At 34.8% G+C, this 11,775-nt stretch overlaps 1 protein-coding gene across 1 annotated transcript in view; it reads right to left on the bottom strand.

Annotated features, from left to right (window-relative positions):
- LOC109538822 (glutamate receptor ionotropic, kainate 2) overlaps positions 1-7,940 on the bottom strand; it is a gene marked incomplete in the record, with an annotated part of 113,113 nt that extends 105,173 nt beyond the window's left edge. The window contains 1 exon segment of the mRNA XM_048669735.1: positions 7,597-7,940. Within this exon segment, the coding sequence (XP_048525692.1) occupies positions 7,597-7,672 (76 nt within the window).
- Positions 7,941-11,775: the final 3,835 nt, after the last annotated feature.

The raw sequence follows: 11,775 nt of genomic DNA, 5'->3' as shown, positions 1-11,775 counted from the left end.
AAATCTGCCGAAAATGTCTATTATTTCAGATATGAAACTTCTACCATGCTTTTTAATGAGTTCGATGCATTGCTCGCGTCGGTGAGATAAAAATGACGTAACATTTCAGACATTTTGAGAAAATTTTCATTTAAAAAAAATCGACTTGACCGCAAATATTAATTTGAAACAAATTTTTCGAGTTTTCCTCCTTTTAACATCCCCTGCACTGGCAATCTATCAATATTACTTAAAAAAAATAAAACCAGCGTTTAAACTGTTTTCCTTGGTCCATTCTGGACATATGCAGTTTTCATGACTGTGACGATAACAACCGCGAAAAGCGTTATACAAAAACATTTAAAAACGTTGCACATCATTATCAAACACCCTGTGTATTAAGGCAATTTATATTGGCTTGGATGTACGTAATTTGCATAAACGCTTGTATGTAAAGCTGGTAATAATTATTACCCAATTTATTAAAGGCCAATTTATGAAAGTTAAATACAGTCAAATTCTAAATGGGATGGTTTCATTTGCATTCGAGAGAGACGATCCATTAAAAAATCAAATTAACTGTGGCAGTCCAGGCAAAAAATTCAATCTCTTTAAAGCATGCCAGTCAAAACATTTTATTTAAATAAATTAACATAAACACGTCGCAGAAATGTGTTTCTGATCGGAATTCAGATAAACCAACAAAAATGATAACGAGAAATCTCCCCTTCCAAGGTACAAGTCTGAAAACTTTACCCAAGGCGAGACTAAATTAGGTCTGGGATGGGCAGCCTAAAAACGGGGCATGGAAGTCCGGATTTAGTCGGTGCGCCCAATTATTAAGATTTACCTTAATTCCCTAATATCTTCTCTCAGCTTTCATGTACCTTCCATATCTTAAGTAAAGTGGATCCTGTTAGAGGCGATATTGGACAACATTTTTTCATTCCTATACAAACAGGGCAAGGAAATTCAATTTACAGAAACAGTCATGAGTGCTGGAGGAAAAGCTGTAGCAATGAAGCAAACAGCCAGAAAATGTACAGCAGTAAATCGTAAATTGTGCCATAATTTAACGCTAATAAGTTTTATCGGCGTTGATTATTAAATTATGTTGATAGTATTGTAGTCCATCCACAACACCAGTTAATGCAGGGCTAAAATTGGACAAGAGTTAATTAGTGTATTAATTATGGATTAACTACCTACTAAAAGTCAACATCATTATCGCTAGAGGTGGAGAGCTGATTTGGGCCATCGGCAAAATTATATAATTGGGTAGAAATTTCTTAAAAGAATATGCTGGCAGAAGGTAGTAAAGTCTCTTTATGTTAAACGTCTTAGTCGACAGCAGAGACAGAATAGTTTCAGAATTGAAATCACCAATCGAGATATTTTCTCTTCAAAGCAATTTGCTTTTGAAGAAGTTCGTTAAGAAGAAAAGTTTTACACATAATTAAATTGATGATGAGTTTTTGTAGGATTCCAGACGCATTTTTTCAGTACATCCTATCTTTTAATCGGGCATTCCCAGAGATATAAGAGTTTTAGATTTTAGATCCATTATTCCAAGAACTACAAAAGAAACCAAAACTAAAATCAAAGAAAAGTATGCAAAGAAACTTTCAAAAGATTTGTTCAGATGTTTCCAAAGCATTTTTTGGAACAAGCGAGCAAAATCAACGTAGGAAAGTCAATCAGCACCAAATTGAGAGAAATATCATCAGAACTAGCGGTTTATCCACTGAAATCTCCTGCAAATTTTCACACGCGATCAATTAAATAGAATAAAAAATACCTCAGATTTACAACAACAATTCTACCGATTAATTGTCAGATTTTTATATTTTAATTCGTGTGTGCTGTACACGTACTCGATTTGCAGTGATATCGACCTGCATGGACATAACTGCATTAAGGGATCACGTCCAAACATCGAAATGTTTTATTATAGATGAAAAATATTTTATTATTTTATTTTTAATTAATAAAATGTTAGCACCGCAACCACCAAGCTTTATTTACGATGGCAATGAAAAATTATTTTGCTGCAGGCAAAATTGCTTTTAAATCACATTTAAGGGCGCTTTCAATCAGCGTTTTGAAAATTTCTTTTATGGTGCATGCCCCAATAGCGGCTCTTGTACATATGACAATATTAGCAATAAAGAAAAAATATTCGAAGTTTTCCTAATATGAACGATTCCTAACGATCAGAAAAGGAAAACATACCAATTGACGTGACTAGGAACAAAAATAGCAATAAAAATAACATATGTAGTGCTTTTTTATTGGGCATCAGCAATGCGAAAACAAAATATTTACTTCGTCCAGTGATGCACTATATGCGATTTATTTATGGGGCTAATCCAATCATAAATCCACTATACGAATAAGCCTGAGCTTCAAGATATCAACGTCAAGTTCCTGTACACTCTAAAATATGGCAATTTATCTTGATCGAAAAAAAAAACATGGCCTAATGCATAAGTTATAACCCAGTTATAATGCCCTTTTTTTATGGGAAAAATACCTTTAGGCAGGTAGGGATTTTTCCTACCATGCAGACCTTTTTATTTTCCTACTATCAATACTTAATGCTATGCCCTAAAGCCGGATACACGCTTTTATTCTGATATCCTGCCATTGCAGTAACTAATAAAGCGCTGTTTGAAAAACAAGCAAAGAATGCTGCACAGAAAAGAGTGTGTGTTGTTTTAAAATAGAACAGAAAGCTGAAATGCATCTCTCGTTAACGCAAAACATCGAACTTGATGTTAGAGGAGAAGTTTTATAACGAAAAACTGAATGTTTCATCTTTCAGAAGACCTGAAGTAGGTAGTTGGGTATAAAACAATTAAAACTGTATCAAAAGAGCTGATGTAAACAATGCTTCAGGAAGAGACGACATCATTAACAATATGCTGAAGAACTTACCGAAGCTTCTTCTTCAGGAAGATTGACCATTAAAGAACCGCAGGGATCCTGATGGTAGATATCGAAAAGGCGTTGAGCAGATTGTAGCGAGATGAACCCGTACTAAACTGATTTGAGAACGGAAAATTGAGAACTTCCAAAAAAAAACTATGAGGTTTTCTTCCAGGTTAAATGAGCCACCAACTAGACTAACTAGACATCAAGTTACAGATTGAAAGATTGGACAAATACCTCATCATTTTGGAAACTTTTCAGGTACAAATAAAACAGCCTCACATGGAATAAACTCGGCAAATTTATATTATTTACCCAAGGGCAATTTTCCATTCCCTAAGGAACACCAAATATATTCCGCTTTAAAAACTTCATTTAAAATTCGGTTATCGTCAACAGGTGTTTTCGTTCCGATGCATTAGCATTAAACACGAAACATTTACACGCAAAAATGGCTCTGAAATGCGAGTCTATTTTTGAATGCAAATTTCGAAATTATTCTCAACTTTGCGCCATATTAGCGTCGAGCATGGACGGCAGAAAAACTAAACTTTGCTAGCACATCTGCGGGAGCACAGAGCCTGCTGTTTTCAACAATTTCAACTTTTTCAAACTCGAGCTCGAAATTAGGGTCGATGCAGGAAATGTGGGTATATTTAAAGAAGCAATCGGTGCATAAATGCGCCCGAGGAATCGCATCGGAAGCGTTCAAGCAAACCACTTCTGAAGATGCAAGCCCCTCTTGCTTGCGAAACGTCAAGAAGAAATTCTACCGAATGACCCACCCGAAAAACCCACTAGTTTCAAGGAATGGCCTCGAAAGTCTATCTCTTTTGATATAAACTGAGAAGTTTCTTCAGCAGCATGTTAAGGTAGAAGTTGTGGCAAAGCTGCTGACCATTAGTCAAAGTTAGAAGTAGATCTTATTTCACATAATGTATGCTACAAACCGAAAGTCTTACCTATCTAGAATCGACATTCGACTGCTAATTGAATCGCTGCGCGCAAAATATATCCGAAAATCAATGTTTCAGATAATTAAATTGATCATAGTCGCACGAATTTTCCCCTAATTGCAATTTGCCGTCGGCTGAACGTTAATTGGAAACCGTTTCTGAAGTTTGAAGATGTCAAATTGGTGTGTCGCTTGGGATAATCATGGCACAGTTTACAAAATCATTTTAATTACGAACGTCTTATCAACCGAATTGAGAATATTTGCCCAAATCTGCAAATTTACCTTGTTTGTGCAATTATTTAAATAAACACCAATTCCCTCGAACGTTTGTATACTTTATATTCGAAAAGTTTTCCAGTTTCAGTTTGCGCGAAAGGAGGATAACGATTTAATTAAACTTATCATTTTGATAAATGTGTTAAGTTTAGACGCGCTAGTAGTTATGGGTTTTAATTATTAGAATTTATTTCTAACTTCAAATAAATTTTGTTAAGGTCTAACTAATATACGAGCGCGTTTTTCTGGAGCATCCATTTCCGAATCCATTTGATGCTAAATTGTGGTTTGTAGGAGCTTTTTGTTACATTTTTTAAATTTTCATAATCTCCTTATTTCTTCAACCAGATGGACTCAGTTGTGCAATTATCAATTTGTCAAAATCTTACTAAGAATGGGTTTGAGACGTCGACTAATGAAGAGCCTTTGCGTGATCATTTTCCATTACAATACTTTCGTGAGTCATTTTGAAGCCTTTAAACTTTGCATTCGATTGCAATGTAGGCTTTATCATTGTATTGCAGATATCTGCCGCTCACTTAAAATGATATTCAACAATTTTGCATCAGTAATGTTGAAAATAGCTGAATAATGTGGATACAAATAATTACACAAACACAACTGGACAAGCATAATTTGATGAGGACATTCGGAAATCTATCTGAACTGTCTCTAAACGAAATCACAATTTTTGGGTGGTTGACAATGAACGAATCAAAACGAAATTGTTCAGTTTGATCTTTGAAAGAGTTGCCCGATTCGCAATGATTGACCAGAAGCAATTCTGAAAAAGAATCAGTTGAAGAGATCGCCTTCGAAAACGTTGACAAGCAGCTGCAAAAGTCTCCGGCTCATAAACTCTAAAAAGAAAAGAGCTAAAGTTCGCCACACAGCGGCTAGTCAACAACTCTCTTGTAGAAACTGGTATAAAAATAGATATTTGATTAAATGCTCTACTTTGATTCTGACTAAAGTTACTTCTGTTCTACTCTGAGAAAATAGAAGCCCCTCGACAGAGGCAATGTGAAAACAAATATTGCAATATATCCATAAACAAACATGGATTTTCCATGTCTAAACAAAATAATTAATTACGGATTTATTTAATTAGCTACATTGTTGATTGAATTTATTAGACAGTTATTTGAGTAATCCTCATGATTGGTTATGCATTATCTGTGTATGTGGTCCATATACTATTTTATATGGATTTTCCTATTTGAGTTCAACAACAATCGCTTCAATTTTTAATTTTGGCATGTAGCTAACGCGAGAAGCACCATTATATTTGAAATTTACAAATAAACTCGCTGCAGTACAGGTTTTGTTTATAGAAATTTCATAATTATGGCTAACTGAAGTTCGAAACCGCTATTGTGCGAAATTTTAAAGCAAGATTGAAAAAATCCATACTAACAAGGCTTCAATTACTATTAGAGCGTTTATAATTTCAAACATATAATGTAGAGATGAAGGGCAGAAAATCAATGAATCTTTCATGCTTAGAATAAATCGATTAATACAGATTTTTACTACGCCTATGGCCAGTTGATTCTACTCTTTGCTCGGTGGGGATGGTGTCGTTTGAGGTTGGCGGAATGTGTAGTTTTCTCCATCCTTACCTTAAAGATGATCACTTGAATCACGTGAAAATTTTCCTGAAGGGTCCATGAATTAAGCCAAAAACCGTTCACAAACTTCAAAGAAAATCGCCATTTTTAGGATAAATTTCAAGCAGTGTTGCCAAACTGTGCAAAATATTTTTCCTGTTCCTGAAAACTGTTTCCTTTGATACCCACCATGTAGATTCATTCAATTGGGGTTAGATAGGGTTCTATAGGCACTAGCGACCATGCTAACACAAACTGAATTAAATGGTTCATTCATTTTGAAATAATACTTTTTATTCATCGTTACACACAAACTGTTAATAAATGGGTGAAATACGTGGCAACACCGCATTGTTTTGAATTCTCCAAAGAAATATAAAAAATCCAGCAACTGGTTTCGACATGCTACCTGACACATAACCTCAAGCAAAAACGAGGTCGGAAAAGATGCTCAGACTTTTGCAAAAAACGGAATTATTATGCATTTTTGCGACGTTTTTGCACGTGGAGTTATTGTGGAGTTACGTGGAGATCGCGATTTAGGAGCAAATATAATTTTCGTGCATAAATAAGTGGTTTTGGAAACTCAAATTTCAAAAGTTTGTGAGTGTTTTTTGCCCTAATTTATGGACCCTTCAAGAGTAATTTTTACTGAGAGTGATCTTTAAAGTAAAAGTAGAGAAAACTAGAAATTCCGAGAACCTCAAACAACACCATCACCTCGGAGGCATATTAGCCCGATTTATTTGCCAATGAATTTGCAAAATTATAGATATGAGCGTAAATCGTGTTCATTCATTCAATCGAATTCATTTGCAAAATATAAATTGTACAATTTATTGCGAGCTTAGAGCATGCTTGGAATTGTAATGGAGTTTTTGAGGTGACGAACGCAAAAAACAGAATTAACTTATTGAAATGTATGGCAGTTTTACTGAAATTGCGCCAATTTCCTGTCAGAACAATACCTAAGTGAAAATGACCTTTGATAAATTCGCCAATTTATCGGACAATAAATCGGATAAAAGTTCCATCAGGATTCCTAATCTCCTGTTAGTTTGCATCTCCTACAGAAGCTTGTCTGTACATCTGTATCTGAAGGCGTTTGAAACAATACACTTTTTTGCGGTTTAAAATACTGAATTTCCTTTGGAATCCTAAAAATCTTTCATTCTCTATTTGCAATTCATAAAAAAGTAAAGCTTGTTTCTCTAGTGGATTTAGCCAAACTGATAAAACGGGGTTTTACTTGTTTCATCAGCTAAGCAGTAAACACAGTAAACTGCTTAGCAAGACTGATATGAACGAACGAAAAGTTGACGAATATTGTAGATAATTTATATTTTTGTATTAACTTTTTTTTGATCAAACATTTTCGAGAACAGTAGTTGGATCGCTAGCACCACCTCAAGGTAACACTTCAAAAACATTCACATATACCTACTAACTGCGAATTTTCTTATATGTGACGCACTGATGATAGACTTTCTATAAAGTTAAAATACGAAACTTATAAATACTTTAGTTTTCGTTCGAGAACGTGAAGAAATCTCGGGTTCCTTTCTCGGGAAAAAATGTAAAAGCACACTGTTAAAAGAGTTTTTAAACAACTGGAAGCAGTTTATAATAAATAAGTCAACGGGAAAATTAGACGACCTCTTGCAGACAGATGAAAGGATCACGGAGCCTGATCGAAACACGAACAACACGTTCTGAAAATAGTGTTGTAAAGTTAGTGTAGTTTACACTAACGCTAATTAAATGAGTTCGGATCAGAATCAAACTGGTGTTGAGACAAACCCACTATTGCTAACGATCATCGAGAATAATATCAGAACTTACCAATTCTTATAACCGGTGGTAATCCTCCAGAAACAATGGCAATCCAGACAGTCATTAATAAGACCAAACTCTCCATGGTACTTTGCACTATTCCCGAACGCACGTTTAAACTTGCTCACTCCGCGAAAACTTCATTTTCTTGGCCGGAGCACGATCAATTCGTCCGGAATATCCGAATAAATACAGTCCATCTAATATTTGCTTAGGACTGACGTACACTGCGGCCAGATTGAATTGGTTTATTTACACTTCGGTGTTAGTTAAAGTTTGGTTAGCAATGGATACACAGATACGGTTGAATTAGCACTGAGAAAATTCGACTGGATGTTGTAGAATCGAAGCCCCTTGATCTGCAACAACAAATAAATATGTAGGACGTGAATGAAGTAGGAAAATTAAATTTGAAGAGCTGCCCACTCGGTAGATTTCATTAGAAGTAGCTTCTATCATTTGTGAAGTAATTTGTGTTCATTGTTCCACAATTTTATATATTTGGTGAAAAGTTTTAGTGGTGAAATTCGTCATTCCCATTGATTTCTTAGGGAAATTCAGAGGATCAAGTCGAGTTCAGTTCTTACGATGTTTTCGACGTTTTTGTGCATGTGACTCAAGCTGATTACTTTTGAGCCTTCAACAAGTTTTCAGTTTGAGAAACACACACAATTTAAAATACAAGTTTTTGAAAAGTCCATTGCTCCTTCAAAAAACGACGGTGTCGCGTTTCGGGTTTCACCTTGTATTTCCTTACCTATAAAGAAAAGCGGGAAACTTTATATTCTCTTAACAAGTGAATAAGCACAAATTGAGAGTATATGTTCTGGGTGTTGAATGATAAATCGGTGAGATGGAAAGAACTTTTTTATTAAACAAACCCTCGGTACAAACCGTCTGTAATATGCTCTTTTATAGATAATAATGTAATCAAATTATTATATGTCACTAATTAATTATTGAATGATTTTATAAATTAAAAATGTGAACACACAGCACATTTTTCAATGGGGGCAAACATTGTATCCCGCATGTCAGCTTCAGGCAGCAGAAATCCCATGTAAAATAAACTTTAATTTGTTAATAATTGTCGGTAAATAATTAACCGTATTTTGCGAAACAGGCCACGGCAAAGCTACCTAAAATTATTATGCATAATAGATATAAAGTTAACCCGGGTATTTCAAAATTGTTTACAAAGTTCTCGGGCCTTTGTAATTTCCTTGCGGCGTTGGTCGCTGTTTCGACGCTTAAATACAATGAATTCGACGACTTATCGCTGAGTTTAGTCACGTTGGGCTTTGAACTAATTTTAAAATTGATCAAGTTTCGGAAAGTTCTAAAATCGGTTTCCCAAAAGTCAACCGCATGCGTGAAATTTTGAGTCCAAAGTAAATTTTATGAAGCTAGAGCTTGACAACACTGATAAAGTTTTAAATTTAAAATTACATACACTTAGCTGTTTCTTTCAAACGTTTTTTCGCTACTTCACGGAAATATTTATTACTGACTCTTACATGAAGCAAACATATAGTTTGGGCGAATTATTTTCTCAAAACGTGCTTGAATAATTGGACAAAACTAGGAAAAAAGTACAATTAATTATCACATTTTTCATAACATAATCTAGAAATTCAAAACTCCCATAACAAAACTACAGATTAAGTATATACACATCATTTTTTCCACACGTTTGGACGTAAAGGCGCTTTTAGCTCCACCTGGCATTTACATCATCATGTTAATTGAACGGCTACAGATGAGGAGTGTGTGCCGCAAAAGGAACATGTATGTACTATACAAACCCGAATAACTTCAAAACCAGCGTAGAAATAATCTATTTTGAACACATCGCCACTGAATAACCGGCGAATATTCGCGAATTGTAAATTACAAATACAGGAAATTGAAATGCATGTTCATTTGCAGGCACACTCTTGAATATTTTTCGACTTTGCCTGACACGTTTCGGCCAATGGTCGGATTTTTATTTTTATTCACGTACAGCGGCGGTTTACAAAACACAGACTCTCTAATTCATACCCGGAAAACAAAGAGAAATTCAATCAAAGGAAAACTTGTAAAGGCAATGAGAGCAATTGAAACTGAATTTTCTCAGCATGTCTTAAATTGTACATCATTTTGAATCTCCCCGACCCGAAGAAGGCATTAATCAACAGATTAAGCAAACAAAAAATCTGCAAAGAGCACTTTATGTGATTTGTAAATTTTTGGCGCAAAGCTCGACGCAGAGACTAACATCGTCCTACTCATACATTTTGCGTATTTCGGATTTAACGATTATTAAGGTTAATCATGAGGGTTTGCATTACTAGTGAGTGAAACGGTATTATCACATAAATAATTGCTGATAATCCGCGTCTGCTTTGAGTCCGTTTGCCTGATTAAACTCATAAACTGAATTCATTTTAAAATTATAACTGTTAGTTCTTGAATTGGCTGCATAAATTGCATGTAGTCGAACTCATGAAATTCATTTATTCAACATCCGCACAGCAAATCGTTTTTAACTGGCCACTAATTTGAATGCAACGAGTCGAATGGAGTGATGCGATGAAAATAAGGCTAAACTATCTGTCATTTTGTACATTAAGCTGCCTACTAAACAAAGCAGTTATATTCATTTAAACTTTGTATTTGCTGTACGATAGCCATGAAATTCTGCATGAAGCTCACTTTAGTTTGAAAACTAAAACGTATTTTGCTTGGTTTAGGTTAATATTTTATCTTTAGCTTAAAATGGATGTTTTCTTTGTGCAGAACTGAAAAAGTGTAAAACTCCTAAAACTAAAAAGAATGTCAACCTTWGTAAAGGTGCATAGAAACTTAATTTAAAATTCTTGTGTTTCTACCGCTATTTTCCGGTCGCGAAAGCTAAATGTGCTGATCCTATTAATAAAACATGCATGTGTAGAGGAAATGCCGATAATTAAAAACATAATTTGTGAAAAGATTTCGCCTTCCTGCTGTGCWAAGGTGGGTAGGAACTAGAGCTGAAATATATAAAAACGTTAAATGCAGATAATGGGATGTATTTTTAGAAGGCRAAAAATGGTTCGAAATTGGAGAATCTTTTAGAGTTTAATTAAAATTAACCCCATCAACCGAATGGAAAAAGAAAAGGCATAGCAAAAGCTTAAAGTATCCAAAACTAAACGAACCCGAAAATGGTTAGCTGAAGTAATAAATATCAGCCACTGGAAGTAGTGGAACTTTCCGGCAACCGTTGGAATTTGGGCTTTATTTGCTAATTGTTAATGACAAGTTGAAAACTGGAAAATATGCTAAACAAAATCTTGAACTTTTACGAATATTTTGCTTTGCAAGCCAGATGCTTTGCTTTGTTTCCTGTCCAAAGTAGAGCAGGCAATGGAGAAAAATCGTCCGGCATAGTATTTATTTACTGCTACCATAATAAATTTAATGCATTTTTAAAGTAATTACACTAGAATAATTTAATATACAAAAAATGTGTAAATGCCTATATCAATTAGCAGAACGCAAATAATTACTTGTTTTGTTTATATTGTGGTTAAACATGATGCAGATATAAATAAACACGATTCCTGCGGTAAAGCAAACCGTCGTTTTTGCATGGTTAATTAAAATTTGTACCTTTGTTTTAGCTGAATTATTATAAACCTATTATACTGTGGTGATTATGTGTCTATTTTCACTGTGTCAAGTTCTGAGGTTTCAAATGTTGCCCCCTGTGGAAGAAAGAAGGAAAATCGAAAACTCCTTTCCTCAGGAACAAAAATGAAAGAAAATTGAGGAGAATATTAAAGAGCACCAACAACTTGGCATTGGTTCAGTTTTATAAGTTAATCTGAAAGTGAGACATTTTCTACGAGGAAAACTGCCTGAACTCTCCATTAGATAGAGATCGAAAAAGTTAATCAATTGAGTTAGGAAGAAGAAATAGGCTAAGCTCTAGAAAGACTAAAGCCAAGTAGCTTATGTAGCCTAAGCTACATTTGGGAACAAAATTTTTTAATCAAATAATCCGGGTTGGTGAGTGATGGAACCATTTGATAAAACGATAACATTCACTAGACAGACGCTCAGCACGTGATAAAACTGAACATGTTTTCCTCAAATTTTCAGACCACCGGTTGTGCCTCATCTGTGCTAAAAGACTTTGTTTTCACGTGCTCGAAATGTTCG

The sequence above is a fragment of the Dendroctonus ponderosae genome, unplaced genomic scaffold (assembly GCF_020466585.1).
Source record: "Dendroctonus ponderosae isolate FM_Combo_2020 unplaced genomic scaffold, Dpon_F_20191213v2 Dpon_F_20191213_9, whole genome shotgun sequence".
Lineage (NCBI taxonomy): Eukaryota > Metazoa > Arthropoda > Insecta > Coleoptera > Curculionidae > Dendroctonus > Dendroctonus ponderosae.
The sequence above is the reverse complement of the archived record's forward strand: the minus strand, read 5'-3'. Positions and strand labels throughout refer to the sequence as shown.